Raw genomic sequence first — 18,080 nt, forward strand, 5'->3', positions numbered from 1 at the left:
GAGGCACTACTTCACGGTCAGGGCGGCTAGGATCTGGAACCAACTTCCAAGAGAAGTGGTGCTGGCTCCTACCCTGGGGGTCTTTAAGAGGAAGCTAGATGTACACCTTGCTGGGGTCCTTTGACCCCAGTACTCTTTCCTGCCATGGCAGGAGGTCAGACTAGATGATCTACGCAGGTTCCTTCCGACCCTAGAAACTACGAAACTATGTAACTATAATTAACATACAAATGAAACAGCCCGCAACTTCATAAGATATGCAGCGTTTTCAAGTAATGGCCACCCTTACAATGTTAATTTTCATACCAACATAAGTAAGCAAACCATATACCCAACTTTGCAATTAGTTTCCCTAACAAGCAATAGCACAAACCAGGTCATAAGAAATCTGACTGACCATTACTGAGGTTAATCCTACAGCTAGTAAAAGACTAAGCACCAGAAATTCAATGTAAAAATAGATTTTAAAAAGTTAGAAAGCTAAACTGCAGCAATACTTACCTGAATTATTTCTTCCTTAGAATTAAAATCAGACACCAACACATTGCTACCGTCTGACACTCTGGTTAGGGAAATACAGAGTTTGCCTGATGCCAACTGATGAGTGTTTTCTGGAAGGTTTTTAATGAGCCCATCTCTTATAATCTTCATTATATTAAATGAAGGATGAAGAGGACCAAGATTTCGTTTTCTGGCTTCCTTGGCTAACACCAAAACATCTGCACAAGATTCAGCTGAAAAATAAAAAAAAAAATCATTTTATTTGAAACCACTGGCAATTATTTTCAGTCATTTAAAAATACTGAGTGTACTTAAATGCTACGATGCTTTCATTACAAAAATCTATGACAGCCAATATTTCTAGCTCATCTTTGAGCAATTAGGAAAAAGTGGTTAATACAGCCTTCTGTTTGTGTACTGCTATGCATTATTAATGAAGATTCATACCACAGATTGGGCAGCCATTTTAATGTCAGTTTAAAACACTAGGGATGCTGAAAATAATAGGAAATCTGAGTTCACCTTAAGCATCTAACACTTGTTAAAATACAACTTGCCTTATATGCACCAAAATTTTAAGAAGTGTTAGCAGCTATTTATTTTAGTTCGCACATCCTCACTGATGGAAGAGATGCCACAAAAATAAGGGCTTGCCTATACTACAGAATTTTAGGGAAACTGATTTTCTTTAGCAGGTAGATGGGAGGAGCAGCTGTATGCTGATCCGTTTGGGAAATATTTATGTATAGAATCTTCATATCCAAAAAAGATGTAGTTCACAAATATTCAACTGAGATCCAATTTCTTTTGCTCTGAATTTCTTCCAACTGATTAATCTTACAGCCACAAACGTTTCAAGCACTAATCATATATATATACACTATACCAGAGGTGTCACACATATGGCCCATGGAGGTGAGCCCTTCTGCCTACAGAGCTACCTGTGGGCTGAACCACACCTCCACAAGTTAGATCCAGCCCATGGGACCTGATGCTTAGTCTGCTGGACCCGTTGTTTCAATACTGTCCTGGAACCCAGGGCTAGCAGATAACACTACTTGCGTCCCCCACCAGTCTGCTGCCAAAAAAACCCACAAAAAACCCCCAAGATTTCTACTCACCCCCGCCAACTAAAAATCAACAGCAAGGGGAAGGAGGGTGGCCACAGTATTAATGCCCTAGTTAACTGACTTTGACACTTGCTGAAACAGCAGCTCTGGCTGCTGCAAGAATTAATGCCACACAGGTCATCTGGCCCAGTGAAAACCCACAGTCCAGATTCAGCCCGCAGGGCCAACTGACTTTAACGCCCCCATCCTAGAAGTGTACGACGACATTCAGTTGCATCAATCAGATCAAACTACAGCAAAAAAGTTACCCTTTAGTAACGTAAATAATCCTAACAAATAAAACTACCTAGAAGCTACGACAAACAAGTTTAGCTATGCTTTATGGTAAATATTTAAGGTTCTTCAATTGTGTAAAGGAGCTTCCTAGTGCTTACAATAGATTTGCTCAAAAGGAAAAAAGAAAAATGATAAATTTGAGTAACATGATGTGTTCAAACTAATAGGATGAAATACTTTTCAGAACTTACAAAACTGTATCAGCCTTGCCTCACTGAAGTAAATGGGCACTGATGGCATTTTGTACCCAACCCTGATGACCAGGTAAATTTATGAGAAAAAAAGTTACAAATTTTCATATATATTCTTTGTGCCCGAAATGCAACAATTTTAATTATATTTATTCTGGCTCACTGAAGCCAAATACCAGTAACAAGAGTTAGTTTGGACCAGCCAGCTCACACCATTTCTGATGCATCTGTCACAGAAGTCTGCTGTCTACAAAGATTTGCTGCATAGAATGAAGTTTTAAGATATCCTTAAACAATCACTAAAATCTGAATAGTTCTAACCTCAAGATGTTTAGTATAATTGTACCTGCTTCTACTGTTGGGTTCCAGGAACTGCTGAGTCATGTAAAAAGTTGCAGAGAAATTTTATCTAAAAAATATAAATTATTCATTTTTGATCATGGTAAGGTGTCAGTTATACTAGTCATGGTGCAGTAACTGTATGATACAAGTTCAGATGAAGAGGCACCATCATTTTAAAATACTGTTTTCAGGAAATAAATACTTGAGAAAAGCATTTTTATGTGCTTATTTTAAGGTAAAATTTCAGAGATGTCAAAGCCAAAGAAATATGCTTTTTTAAGTTTAAGTTTTACTTGCAATATTATCAACTCATTGTTTAGTTTGCAAATGTCACTTGAACACAACAAGTGTGACCAGTCATTTTGTCCACAAAGGAAGTTACATCAAATGTCAAAAAGTATACAGTTTCAGGACAGTAAATGCCTACTTTGCCTATATGGCCTCTATAAAATGTAGGCTCCTAAGCAAAACAAACAAGAAGTTCTCTCAGCAACTGAAAGCATTCTTGACCATAAAAAAAAACAAACCAAAAAACAAAATTACACAAACTTGAAAATATAATCAATTGCACGCTTTCCTCCAATACAGACATCAGGATGAGATACCATGTTATAATAAATACTTGACTAATGTTTCTGATCACAAAGGCTGCAATCCAAACACATTAATTGCCTTCTACTAGTCTGATTAGCAGGATGTGCACACTGATCCAACTATTGTCCCATTAAAAGGTAGGGGGGAAAAAAGTAAACACCATTTTGTAAGAAAGGCAAAAAAGATACAATAAGGTTGAGGTCTGATTTTTCAGAGGTGCTAGTCAAACACTGCTCCACATATTCCATAGAACTTGTACTGCTCAATGCCCATGAAAATCATGTTCTATATGACCTGTCAATGGGCACACAGGAACCAACTAAACTGGCAACAGAACAAAGAGAGTTGTGATTCAACTTTACTTTCATCAGCAGATGTAACATATGCTACTGCATTACTCCCATTCTCTTTGCATTACTACAGTGAAAATTAAGGAGTTAAAAGCTCTAAGATTTGCATTCTGGCTGAGATTTTTCAAAAGTAAAGTGATTTCTAGGTAACTCATTTCGTGTACGCTCAACTTTAGACCCCTCAATTTTCCTGAAGTCTAATTTGATAAAAATTGAGTCTTCTGCACTATCTGAAACGCAGACGCACTTTAGGGCACCAGAAGTGCCTAGTTATGTCTGAAAATCTTATCCTAAGTGCACAAGACTTCCCATTTAACCAGTAATAACATTATTTCAGTTAACTGAATCTTGAATTGTTTCATACAAGAAGAAAATCCATTGGGAGGTTATAAAAAATAAATTCCGTTTTTCCAGTGACAGAAATAAGATTTTGAAAGTAGCACAAAAGGAAGAAAAGAAAGGGAGTCTCTGCCAGTTAGCAAGTTTGTTTGATTTCATAGAATCAATGAGCCGGAAGGGACCTAGACAGATTGAGTCTGACCCCCTGCCATGGGCAGGAAGGAGCCACTGGGGGTGGCAGGGGTCATAAGACCCCAGCCAGGTGCCTATCCAGTCTCCTCTTGAAGATTTCCAGGGAAGGTGGGAGCACCACCTCTCTGGGAAGCCTATTCCAGGCTCTAGCCACCCTTACAGTGACGTAGTTCTTCCTAATATCTAACCTAAACCTATCCTCCCACAGCTTGTGGCCATTGTTCCTGGTGACTCCAAGGGGGACCCTGGTGAACAGACTTTCCCTGAGTCCCTGCTGCTGACCCCTGATGAGGTTGTAGGCAGCCACAAGATCCCCCCTCAGTCTCTTCTTGCGGAGACCGAAGAGATTCAGGTCCCTCAGACTCTCCTCATAGGGCTGGCTACGGAGGCCCTCAACCAATTTCTGGTTGCATTCTTGCTGGACTATTTTAGACTCAAGGCATTATTCAAAAAAACTTTTTTTTTTAAATCTTTACTTTTGAAATCTGGTAGTACCTTCAGTTTTAGCCTCCATTCCCACATTATTCTTTTGGAGATAAGATAAAGCAGTTATATGCCCTACAGTAACCCTGTCTTGTCTACTGCAGGAAATAACTAAGCCTATCACAAGGTGACTGAGTATCAGCTCACCTTCCTTGCTCAATTACAGGGCTTCAAACTAATAACCTCAAACAGTTTATCAGGCTGCTGTTCATCAACACCAGTGTGAAATCTGCCCTTCTCCCTTGCTTTACCTGCAAAAAGAAAGCTAAAAATCTCTCGTCAAAAAGGAATTTGACCTAGAAGTAAATCAAAAGTTTATTCAGCTCCTCCATGAAATTTGTAAAAACTGAGTCCCATGCAGAAGAGGAATAATGGAAACCTATTAGCAAGTGTCTCACCATTTAAACATTAATACAGGCTATTGTGTTTTGCTGCTGCTCCTCTCCATCCAAATGAAAAAAATATGATTAATTTTATGAATTATGCCCCATGATAAAAAGAGGGGGTTTTGAAGTGGAAAAAAAAAATCAAAGAGTTAATTCAAAATTCTGTATATTCTTTTTAAATCTTGGGAGTCCCTAGTACAGATACCTTCAGTTTCAGAGAATGACAATAAACTTTTCCCTGTAAAAACTCCAACTACTTTGATGTATTTACCTCTAAGAAGCTGAAGATTAAGGTACACTTAGTAGCTACTAAAAGGAATCTTCAAAGTTGTTTCTACCTTCTCCCTTATTCTAAGCTAAAAAATATCCAGGATTAAAAAAAAGAAGCAATATGGACATTCCTATAAATTGTTCTGTTGGAAAATGGGATTTGTTCCCGGTGTAATGGATCAGAGGGCTGAGCTCTTCAACTCTAAATCAGAGTTCAAATCATTAGGTTGAAGTAACTGGGCCCCTATACTATTTTCTAGCCCCCCACCCTACCAACCTCCCAGACATTTATTATTCCCCTAGAGCAATGTTGCATTACCTCACAAAATAGAAGTTTCTTGGTTTAAATAGTAGGGCTGTGTGAAGCTTTGGTCCCCGATTCAATTCCATGGAGATCTGACCCAATTCGGCAGCCAAATCTCCGAATCTGAATCAAATCAGGAGACCCTTTAATTTCTCCGAATCGAATTGGAACCTTCCAAAATCGATTCGGAGAGATTTGACGATTCAGATGCGTGCAGAGCTTTAAAATGTTTTTTCTACATACTTCAAGGTACAAGGTGGTTTGTAAATGCTGTGATGGTGAGGCGGATGAAGCGTCCCACAGGAGTGTAGGGGGCTCCCCAGCACCTTCAGCAGCACACTCAGAAGTGGGCCAAAAGCACTTCTGGTGCATTTCTGGGTCTGCCGGAGAATATGCAGGGGGCCCCCCTATACCCTCCTGGCTCAGTGACTAGTCCCTCCTGGGTCGGAGGGGAAACCAGGGCCCCCCCTGCGGCCAATCACTGAACTTTAAGAAGCTAATTTTAGTCTAAAGACAATGTATACATGTATTTTTGTCATTTGGAAAGTATCTTCCTTCATTGGTACTCTGATTAAAAGTGAAGACAACATTTTAGCAGGTAAGATTTTAATCTTCTAAGACACTTAGCTGAGATTTTCATGCACCTTTTACTGTGCTAAGACTATAATGTACTTGCTTCAAAGTTATTCTTATTTGAGTACAATAAAGTCAAAGCAACTATTACTACTTAGAGGAGAATGAGTATTAAGGCTCATAAGAGATTTCTGAAAGCACTCAACATTGGTCTTATTAATAATAAAAATACCTAGGAACTTTATTTTAAACAGGAGCAAAATTAGAGCAACTAAGACCTTCTGAAAATCCCTACCATTCTATTTTTGCTTAACCCAAATTACTTACAGTAAGTCATGCAATAATTTTGAAATTGGCTAGTATGCTTGCCAACACTCTATTCTGGTCACCAAGAGCAGTGGTCTCCAAACTTTTTTGATCGCGCACCCCTATAAGTAAAAAATTTTTGAGCACGCACCTCCAATATACGTATATTTATATAAATATAAATAGAAGTTCTAATATTTTCTTCCCGCACCCCAATGGATCATCTTGTGCACCCCCTGGGGTGTCCACACCCCACTTTGGAGGACCTAGAGGTTTACTTCATGTTTTAGTCTACAGAGTATGTAAGGCAGTAGTGGCCAACTTTTTTGGCAGACATGCCACAAGTGAAGTCCTGTACCCATCCCAAATACCACTCTGATTCTATTCTCCTCCCCAACTACCACGTGCTGCCCATGCCACAGGTTCACAGATGTTTAGGGCTAAAAGGGACTTCATGAGATCATCAGGTCCAGCCCCCATGCTCTGGGCAGGAAAGGTTGGTCACTAGTGCTTTATTCTGGTTATTTAATATAGTATGATCAGTGAAAAGTATTAATGAACTATAATTCTATAGGGAAGATATTATAATACCCATTAAGGCATTCTAAAAAAATAGCTTCTAAAACAATTGCTGATGCTTAATGGCAAACTTCTTTCACAGCAACTTTTCCTTTGCATTACTGGATTTCTGCAGTAAGTGAATAATGCAGTTAATATAACTTTAGAGAAGGAGTGAGCAATTATTTGGGCTGCAGTGAGTCAGCACCTCCCCCCCCAGCCCACAACAGCTCTCCAAAACTCCCTAAGTAGCTCTGCCCCATGCTTGGCCAGGGTGAGGGCAAGGCAGTGACAGTGCAGGGCTAGGGCCTAGGGCAAAGCCACAATCCACTCCCCATATGCCCCTGCAACAGGCACCATGGGCAGGGGCATACAGGGATCAGATCACAGCTGTGCCCCACACTGTCACCACCCTGCAATCCTGGAGTCTCTGTGGAGACCAGTTCAGGACCCATGCAGGCAAGGCATGCTCAGTCAGATGGATAGGATGGAGCCATGGGCAAGGTGGGGAGCAGCAAACAGGAGCGGGACAGGCAGGTAAGGCCAGGATTGGGATCATGGAACTGTGACAGCATGGGGCCAGGGCCTGGGGCAGAACTGCAAATTAGCTCCCTGGCACACTGCTACCCACAGAACCAGCACCCATTGCAGGGACATGTGGGCAGCAGATTATGGCTTTGCCCCAGGCCCAGCCCCATGCTGTCACCGTCCCACAATGTCTCCCAACCCTGGCCCCTCACCCATCTTGCTCCCAGATGCTGCTTCCTGCTGTCTTCCATGGAGGCTCTGCCCACCTGCTCTGTCCTGTGTCACCGCCAGTGGGCAGACGTGTTGGAGTGCATGAGCATGAGGGCTGAGTCCAATGGTGGCAGTAGAGACTGGCAATGGCAGCTTGAAGGATTGGCTGCTGCAGGCGCTGCCAGAAAGCAAGTCCGGCTACCATACCACCCCAACTCTGCTGCGTGGCCAAGGGTGGCAGGATCAGCCACGTGTGCCATGGGGCAGAACTGCAAAAATCAGCAGTCCCCTCAGCTGTCCCCTGTGCCTGGGCTGAAGGACCCACTGCAGGCTGGATAAAATCCTTTGATGGATCATATCCAGCCTGTGGGCCAAATTCTGCCCGCCCTGCTTCAGTGTGTGAGCTCTGTTCACTTTATTCAACAAAGCTTTGCGGGCTTCAAGATTCCTAACTTGCTTTGGCTTCCATGGTTTCAAAAGGCAGAAAAACTAGCTATAAACAGAGAACTCAAAAACAAATTTAAGTTCCTCTCTCAAGACTGTCTGATGAATATGCCAAGTAAGAAACAACCTTCTCATTGCATATCTCCTCTTCAGACACAGCAGGGAAGGGGATCAAAATTCTACAGAAGACCTTTGTCAAAGGACATGACCAGTGTTGAGAACCAGCAGCTATATGACAAGCCAGAAGCAGCAGAAGAGGTGGACGGAGAAACCTCCTGCCCTCCCAGGACACGCATGCAAAGTAAGTGGCAGCAGGTGCTGGGGAGACAGCTAGTTAGCCTACGCTATAATGATATAGGGTGTAACTATTAGACCCAGCGATCGTGAGTAAGTCTCTGAGAAATATGTGGGGAAAATGGACAGGGAGTCAGAGTACTGGACAGGGTGCCAGAATACTCATTAATCCTGACTGAACATCAGCAAATTCTTATTTGCTTTTAATAGAATGAAAAGACAAGCAAAGCCCTAGACTGGAACAGTTTTACTCTTCAATTTAATGTTCCTCCCTGCTCCCTTTCTTCTCTCTGCCTCCCCTCCCAGTGCAGTACCTATTCAAATAAGTCCTACTATTGTTTCACTTTGAAATGCAACTTTTTTAGCCACTGTACCTAGGGTATATGAAATATTTCCCTTCCTTGACAGACTTAGTAAAAAAAACAAAAAACCCAAACCAAAAACAAAACCCCTTTATCTTCACCATGAGCCTGAATAGTTATACAACAGGGTCAGGCAATTATTTCAGCTGGTAGGCGACTTATGTTTTGGTGAGCTGTCCAAGGCTGCACACAATCTTTCTGAAAGGTATCATTTTAACAACTTACAGATTAAAAAAACACCCAAATCGTATACTAAAAATGAAACATCTATTATATTTTAATTTTATTTCAAAAAATAATTTTTGTCCTGATTTTTTTAGAATACCATATATAGAGGTGATTGCATAACAGCTCAAAAAAAAATAATTATACTCTTGTATACTGCGTGGGGGCGGGGAGGGGGCTTCCCCACATGCGAGGTCTGAGGAGACAGCTGGGGGCGGGGGTGCATGCAGCAGAATTCACCCTTGCAGTGCTGCAGGTGCAGGTGTGGCCTGCCCACCCATCCAGCCTGCACCTACCCCCATGACACACTGCATGTGGCTGAGGCCCACCCACTCCCACCCCACATCCAATAGCACCAGCCTGGCCCCAGCCACCATGCACTGCTTCCCAGCAGGGCTGCTCCTGCTGCTGCAACCACCTGGATACTGCTCAGCTCCCCCCACCTCCAGTGGTTCCTCCTCCTTCTCCTGCTCCTGCTGTGCTGCTCTGGGCTGCAGGTAGCACAGGGAAGCAGCAGCCATGGAGGTGCATGCCAGGCACATGCCCAGCCAGCTGGGGAGGAAGGGTAAAAGCTGCAGCTGGGTGGCTCCAGCACATGGGCATCCAGCTTCAGCTGTCTTCCACCCACTCCACCCGCCTGGCATGATGAACAGCCACCTGTGGGCAACAGTGTGGAAGGCAGCCTTGCTAGGAAGCTGTGCACACTGGCCAGTGCTGGGGATGGGATGGTGATTTTGGTGGATGAAGGGCAGGTACAGGTGGGGAGCATGATCCAAGCTACCCCAGGCAGGAGCAGGTAGGGATCAGCCTCATGCAGATCACCGCAGGGGCAGTCACAGACTGGATTTAAAAAAGGATTGCTAAAGCTTCCTGGTACACAGGGCCCATGCTGTAATTAAGTATCTGAAAAGTTAAGAATGTAATAGCCATGCTTCCTTCTTAGCCAGTCACTGCCCTACTTTTCTCTACCTCTTTTAAAGGAAATATCAGAGATCAGCCTCTAGATTTCAAAAAGTAGTTTGTGTGAGTGATGAAAATAGACAAGGAATGGAAAAAGCTCTTGAAACCTCCTCACCCTGTGATCAAAACAGGGGGCAGGAATAATATGTTCTTGAGATTGAGGACAGATACAGAAAATCTAGCGTAGCTGACACAACAGGGGCTGTTTATCCATTAGCTCCCCAATTGTGCATGCTAGTTTCTTTGAAGTTAATGGAAGTTAAGAATGTTCCATCATCTTCAGGAAGCAGAATCTGAATACAACACCTAACAAACCTATGTTAGATATTCCATGGGCCAATATCTATGGAAACTCGCAGGGGGAAAAAAAGTTTCATGAGACATCATGAAGAAAAAACAAGTGAAAAATCCCAGTTTTGTGAAAGACTAAATACATTAAACTACAAAAACTGTGCATAAAACGTAGGCCTTATTTGCTGTGTGGGAGAAAAAGATCTTAAAAGTAAATGAGGACCCTCACTGGGTCTTCTTGCATAAGGATATCACTCCCTTCCCCACATGCTCTTTACTCTAAGGCCAGATCTTGCTACCCTGCTTGTCAGTCATTCCCCACATGCAATTTTGCTCCCAGCCTGAGCTGCTTCTCACTTTCTTTCCAACAAGCTGCAGTACTATACAAGAAGTGTGATTCCCATCCTTCTCCACAAGAATTAACAGGCACCTGGAAAAATGGACTTTGACATTTTTCCCCTCAAAATTATTCACAGTTCTACAATAACCCTGTTTTTAAAGGTTGCACAAAAGGGGGGGAAAAAAAAGATGTCACCTTGCTGATCCAAGTATCATCAGTTGTTCTTGAGCCTGCTTCAGCCCTGTATGCTAGATGGAGCCTGTGGACTGATGGGCCACGGCCTGATTTGGCACAGTAGGATGATAACCACATGCAGAGTCAGACCCCGCCCCCCCATGCCAGGTCCAGGGCCACATGCCGAGTTTGACCCTGTGTGCCAGGTCTAGGGCCATGCTTTGGTTCTGGATCCATGTGCCAGGTCAGACCTTGTAGGCTGGATATGGGGCCACATGCTAGGTCTGACAATGGGCCAACCTCATACCCTGACCTGATTCAGCCTGTAGAGCCATATCATCCAGCTCCCTATGAGTCTGAAAACTTGGCAGCAGGGGAGAGAGAGCTGTCTCCCCCAAGACTCTGCAATTAACACTGCCACCACTCACAGTACCAAATTTCTGGAGCCATTTTCTCACATATAATGCTCATCCCAATTTGCAGAAGCTGGGTTTGGAGAAAAAGGTGTGGGTAACATGTAAGAAAATACAGCATTAATCTAGTAAATTAGAAATGTGACTTCTACATTTTCTAGTATAATGTAAAGATAAGAGACTTAATACATACTGAAATACATAACTGCTTAAATGTAAGAAGCAATTAGATACCTGAAGTGTTTATGAGCTAATGCAAGAAGCATAGGGAACAAAACAGAAAGAACTGGAGGTCCTAGGACAAGCACAAAATTATGACATAACTGAGATTACAAAAACAGGGTAGGATAGTTCACATAACTAGATTACAGTAATGGATAAGCGTACTTGTTCAGGAAGGATGGGCAGAGGAAAAAAGGAGGAGATACTGCCTGACATAAAAAAGTGATATACATGTGTTCAGAGGTGCAGTATGAGCTGGAAGATTAGACCTATTTAAGCCTCTGGGTAAAGGTCAGAGGAGAGAGAAGGAGGGGGGATGTCACAGTGGGCATTTGCTCCAGGTCACCACACGAGGAGGTGGATGAAGCCTTCTTTAAATAACTGATGGAAATTTCCAGATGGCAGGACTTGGTTCTCATGGGGGACTTAAATTATCAGGACATTTGCTGGAAGGGAAGCACAGCAGTGCACAAGCAGTCCAGCAAATCCTTAGAGTGTGTTAGGGGAAACTCTGATATAGATAGCAGAGAGGCCAACTAAGGAGGGAAGCTTTTCTTGACTTGCTACTCTAACAGAGATGAATTGGTTGAGAATGTGAAGATGGAAGCCAACTCAGGGGACAGAGACCACAAACTGATGGAGTTCAAGATCCTATGGGAAGGAAGGAAGCACAGCAGTAGAATAAAAAGACAATGAATTTCAGAAAAGCAGACTTCAGGAAATTCAGGGAACTGGTGGGCAGGGTCCCCCAAGAAGCAAGTCTGAAGGGAAAAGGAGTTCAGGAGAGCTGGCTGTACTTTAAGGAGGTTCTTTTAAGGGCATAAAAGCAAGCAAACCTGATGAAATAGAAGAATAGGAAGTGCAAAAGGAGGCCAGCTTGACAAAACAGTAATCTCTTCAATAAACTAAAACTCAAAAAAGAATCCAATCAAAAAAGTGGAAACTTGGTCATACTACTAGGGAAGATCATAAATGTATCACACAGGCATGCAAGGAGAAAATTAGGAAGGCTGAAACAATTTCAGATGCAACTGACAAGGGATACAAGAGTCAAAAGAAAAGGAGGGGGGAATTCTACAAGTATGTAAGAAGTAGGAGGAACTATAAGTCCCTTACGGAATGAAAAGGCAGTCTAGATACAGATGAAGGAAAGTCTGCATTATTTAATGCTTTTTACTCGTCTCCACAAGCAAGGACAGCAACCAGATTACAAGCACAGCTGGCAGTAAAGACAGGGAAGGAAATAAACAGCTAGAACAAAAGAACAAATAAGGAATTACTTAGAGAAGTCAGATGATTTCAGCTTGGCAGGGCCAAATGGAATATAACCTCTCTGCAAACTTGTAGAGGGTAGGTAAAGTCCCAGATGTTTGAGAAAAGGGCAAATTTAGTGCCCATCTTTAAGAAAGGAAAGAAGGGGGATCCTAGGAATTAGTCAGCCTAGCCTCAATATCCAGAAAGATCACAGAGCAGGTCCTCAAGGAATCCACTGTGTAACATCCAGAAAACAAGGTCATCAGGAACAAGCAGAACAAGATCAAGTCATGCCTAATCAACCTGATTTCTTTCTGTGATGAGATGACAAGCTGAGAGCAGTGGATGTGATATAACTTGACTTCAGTAAGGTCTCTGACACTACCTCCTACAACATTCTCATTAACAAGCAAAGGAAATACAGGGTAGACAAAAATACAGTGCAAGGTGGATACATAACTGGTTGGATCACCATGCTCAACAAGCAGCTATCAGTGGCTCAATGTCTAGTTGGGAGGAGGTAGAAAATAAGGTCCCCATTAATAATTTGGATTATGGGACTGAGTCCATGCTTAACAAATTTTTGGATAACACCAAGATGAATGGGACCGCAGGACACCTCAGAGGGTGGAGCTAGGATCCCAAATGACCCAGCTATAAGGGAAAAATCATCCACAATCAATCACAGGAGAACCAACCAGGACAAGTGCAAAGTCCTACAACTGGGATAGAATAATTGCATGCATAAATACAGACTAGGGAGTGACCGGCTGGGCTGCATTCGTGCAGAGAAGGCCCCCAGGAGTTACTATAAGCTGAATATGAGCCAATACTGTGCTCATTGCAAAAGAATCCAGTAGCATACTGGGTTACATGAACAGCCAATCAAGGGAAGCAATTCTTCCATTCTAGGTAGCACCGGTAAGGCCTCCACCTGGAGCACCGTGTCTAATTATGGGCCCCACGCTTCAGAGACTTGGACACGTTGGAAAGAGCCCAGTGCAGAGCAACAAAAATGCTTGGAGCCTGGGAGGCAAGACTTGGGGACATGAATGACCTGTGCTCCCAGAGACTGGGGGGGCATGGCAACTGCCTGCAGGTGGCGGTGAGCAGGGAGCTCCCGTAAGGGTGTTGGGGGGGGGTATTGAGTACCGACCAGCAGTTGGTGACCACCCACAGATGCTACTGGCAGTTCCGGTTCCAGAGGATGGCGACCACATTCCTACCTGTTCCAAAGAGGATGGAGGCCACGTTTCTCCATGGCAACAGGGGACAGGACAAGCAGCAAGGAAAAAGCTGTAAAACCAGGCCATTTACATCCAACCCTGCCTTCTCCTCCAGGAAGCCCTGAGCCACCGGGTTCGGAGGCTAGTGCAGAAGAGCCCATGAAAGCCAACTCAAGCCCTCTCCCAGCTCTGAACACATAGGCACAGGCGAGGCGAGCCCTTGCGGACTACGGTGGAAGCGGCGAAGAATCAGGTCCCCCGCACGGGAGCACCCAGCCCGGCGCGGGGTCCCAGAAAGGCCGTCCTAGGGGAGACGCACCGAGAGAGCCGCCGCCCACCAGAACGGCGCCGGTGAGGGCCCCGGCCGAGGCGCCGTAGATGCGGCGGGCGTCACGGAGGATGCGTGGAGCCCGTTCCTGCAAGCAGGTGGCCGCCCCGATGTGGTAAACGCCCAGGAAGCCGCAGCCTGCGAAGGACACGCTCCAGCCGCACTCGTCGTCCAGCATCCCGGCGCCGGGCGGGCGAAGCCAGCAACCGGGCAACAGCGCAGGCGCCGCTGCGACTGCCGCGGACTGGGAGCGCGGGCGCTTCTCAGGTAGTCGCAAGCACCCAGGGTCGTGGCAGAGCATCCTTCCCCCCACCAACACTGTGATGGCACCAGCAGCTTCCGCCAATCGTCAGCGACATGCAAATCAGCACCGCGAGCTGGGGGTGAGGGAGGAGTGCGCATGCGGGTTGCGGGGGCATGTCCGGCCGACAGAGGCAGTCAAGATGGCAGCGGGGTGTACGCTGACGATCTACTTCCCCCCCCCCCCCGAGCCGTGGGCATATACACACACTGCTGCATTCATATACACACACGCACTGCTACATTCTCACATGCTCTGCATTCGCACACATACTGTTGCATACGTATATGCTCTGCATTCACATAGACACTGCTGCATATACGTGCTCTGCATTCCCACTCATTCTGCTCCGTATACACACCGCTGTGTACACACATGCAGTCTGCTGCAAACACGCAGGCGCAATGGGACTGGGAATGCCTCTGTACCCAATACATTCTGTGGTGACGGATTAGTTAGGATGTTTTTAAAAGCTGAATTGTGACTGGGAGGAAAAACCACCTGGACCCCATTTAAGAACAAAAACATGGAAGAAAGGAGACCATTTCACCACAATTCTGGAGGTAGAGAAAGGACAAGATCTGCATGTGGCAAGTCACTTATTATTACTTATTGCTGCCAGCAGTGGTGCTCAGCTCCTCAGCCTCACAGGCCTGCTGAGTGGCATGGGGCCAAGTCTGGGCCACATCACCTGTAGGGTTGGCACTGAATTAGATGCCCAGATCAGGCACCAGATTGGGCCCTGCACCATTCAGGCCCAGCCCCACATGCCTGGATTGGGACCTACACAAATTTGTGAATCCTTGGGGAGCCCAGCAAGCCTGGTGACACAGCTCCACCTCTTCTGTCAAGGGTTTCCAGGGTGTATGGGCAACTTATTCAAAACTGGCTCTTTCACTGTTGGTTAGTTCTTCCTTCTCAGAGAAGACAGGAGAGAGATTGTTTTATCCTATATGAAAGCTGGCTAGAAGGAATGGATCTGGAATGTATTCCCTCCCATAAGACAAGTATATTTCTTATTTTAATTTATCTGCTCCTTGGTTTGAGTAACAGGCTCAGACTGAACCCACTAAAGGGATTTGCCTTATCTCTTTTTGGTTGGATGGTGAGATGCAATACCATCCTATTATTATAAAAGTATAAAAACAGAAAATATTTCATGTATTTGTCATCCCCCACCAATTACATAACTGAAAAAAACTTTGTTTTACACCCCATTCTGTGTATTAATGGGGTGCAAACCTGTCCCTTAAACATTCCTTCTTGTCTGTTCCCCTTCATACAGAAAAGGCACAACTTCATTTACAATGCTTTTGCTTTCCAGTCTGATACCGTTTCCTCAGTCTGTTGCAATATAACACAAAACAGTCTTAATTGTTCTTAAATAATAATCACCAGTCTGTCTGCTTCCATGCACTTTTGGCCTGCTCTTTCCCTAAGCTTGCAGGCTCTGGGGTAATATGAGTGTAGTTCACTGAGGGCCTAGTCCCAGTCCCCAGGCATTCTGTAACTCAACTCAAAATTTTAAAAAGGCAGCAGGTTTCTGGTCTTCCATAAGTCAATCCAAAAGCTACTTAGAGTCATTTGAAAGCAAAACCAGTCTGTTGCCTTGCCCTTTGGCCATATGGTCTAGTGGCCTTGGTTAAAGTCTTTGCTCCTGTTACTTTACAGATAAAGGTGCACACTCTGTCCCACAGTTCTTTTGCAAAGCTACACTCCCAGGAGACATGCTGCTCCATTTCTTCCTCCTTGCATCTTATTCTTGGAAATCTGGGAGACCAGACCAACCACCAACTAGTGCCTTGCTTTTACGGATAGTACATGGCATGAAATTTGCATGTTGTGTCCTGTACCCCCTCCCATACACCATGTGAATTCCCTTTGCTCTTGATTCCTCATTCTTTGCTCGAATCAGGATTATAATGATCTTGTTGCTAGACCAAAGTTCTTGATTCTCTTGGTTACAAGAGGAGGTTGCCATGCCCACAGCACCAACAGTAACAAATAACCCATGCACCACTGTTGTACAGCACAGGCTCAACAAGAAAGCTAACAGTGAAATTCTCAACTGAAGCCAGGACTACAATAACCTCTCCCCCTCAGGAGAGAAAAGCCATACAATCCCTAAAATCCAACTGGTTTGAAATAGTAAGCAAACCAGTGAACAACAGTGGAGCATTATTATAATCATCTTCAGCTTTCAAAACTAAATCAATGAGGCCAACAAACAATTCTATGATACCAAATACAGGTTGCCCTCGCTTTATGCTGTACATTTGTTCCTGGAACATGAAGCATAACTCAAATTCACACAAAGGGAGCCTAATTTACAATATAACAAATAGGGATATGTCCCAAGACACTGACTGTACTGACCCCCTTGACTGTATTGACATGGCGTTGCGCTGCTCCCAAGGGAGGTACAGCTCCAGAAGCAGGGCACCAGCTGTTTTGAGCTGCAAACACTGCTGCCAGGTGGCTTCATGGCTCACAGCTGACAGGGCTTGACCAGACCAGGCTGCAGAGGCCAGCACTACAGCCCAGCCCAGGAGCCACCACTTGGCTCAGCCCCCACATATAATTTTTTCTTCCTCTGCCTATGGAATCACTCCCACTGCACTGCACAATGCAGCTGACTGTGGGCTTCCACCACACCAATTGCATAAGAGTAAATTTACCTCACATAAAACAAATACATTATCAAATCATTCCCACACCAGTGATGGATGTTACCAGCGTGTACTCTAACATTCTACACCACAAAGGCCTAGCAGCCTGCTGAAATACCTTTAAAAACATGGAGTACACTCTGTGGAGTACACACAGATTTACAACATGTTGCACAAATCATTCACTTCATCCTCACCCACAACCAGTGGTGGATTAACATTTACTGGGGCCCTGGGCAAACAGAAAATTAAAGGCCCTCCCACCAAGCAAGGGCAGGTTTCCTCTGTGCTTGCCAGAGGGCTGTGGCTGGGCCCACCTGGCTTCCTAGGCATATCTAGGGTGAACCAGGGGGTGCAAGTGCCATTGAAGTGAAGACAGCTCCAGCCCCAACCCATCCCCTCCCCTTAGTGGGTGTTGCACAGTTGGAGCTGTCATCCCCCAGCGCTATGGAATGGGCTTGGGCCAGGGCCAGCTTGTGGGGGCAGGGGAGAGGGGATATGAGCTCCACCCCCGGCTGCCCACCCGCCTCTCTGCTGGCCTGGACAGGGTGGGACGAGGCTGTCCCGTCCTGTCCCAATGGCACTGGTGCTTGCCACCCACAGATGGCAGGGAGTGGGAGCGGGGCCGCCCATGGGGCCTCCTGGCAGCAGATGGTCCCAGGAAACCACCACTACCTGCAGGGAGCCCTGTGGCTGCCCCTAGCCTCTGGCCCTGGCTCAGCTAGAGAGGAGGAAGTGCGTGCTGCCCGCCCCATATGCCTACAGCCAGGATGCCCTCCTGGGCAATGCTGCTCCTGGCACCCCAGTGTACCCCTGATTGGCAGAGGCTCCTGGGCCTAGGCCATGGGTGACTAGTGCCTCCTGAGTTGGAAGGGGCACTTGCTCCCCTGCCCCCCCAGAATACAGTCAGCAACTGGAGAAGGGGGGTCCCCCTGGAGCCAATCCCACAGGCTGAGGTGGTGGGGGTCCCTGCGGCCAATCCTGCTGACTTGCAACTGGCAGTGGCACAGTGCTGGCACTTCCAGGCACACCACTGGCACTTCC

At 45.2% G+C, this 18,080-nt stretch overlaps 1 protein-coding gene across 3 annotated transcripts in view; it reads right to left on the reverse strand.

The window, feature by feature from the left end:
- The window catches only part of LOC109316348 (patatin-like phospholipase domain-containing protein 3), a 35,035-nt gene extending 20,745 nt beyond the window's left edge, over window positions 1-14,290 (reverse strand). For all 3 annotated transcript variants that reach the window (XM_019544330.1, XM_019544331.1, XM_019544328.1), the window contains exons 1-2: window positions 14,058-14,290; window positions 502-734 (exon numbers count right to left, since the gene is read on the reverse strand). In XM_019544330.1, coding sequence (XP_019399875.1) covers window positions 502-734; window positions 14,058-14,244 — 420 coding nt within the window. In that variant the 5' untranslated portion in view covers window positions 14,245-14,290. The remainder of the gene's footprint in view (window positions 1-501; window positions 735-14,057) is intronic.
- Window positions 14,291-18,080: the final 3,790 nt, after the last annotated feature.

Source organism: Crocodylus porosus, unplaced genomic scaffold (assembly GCF_001723895.1).
Source record: "Crocodylus porosus isolate Cpor-Errol unplaced genomic scaffold, CroPor_comp1, whole genome shotgun sequence".
In the NCBI taxonomy this organism is placed as follows: domain Eukaryota; kingdom Metazoa; phylum Chordata; order Crocodylia; family Crocodylidae; genus Crocodylus; species Crocodylus porosus.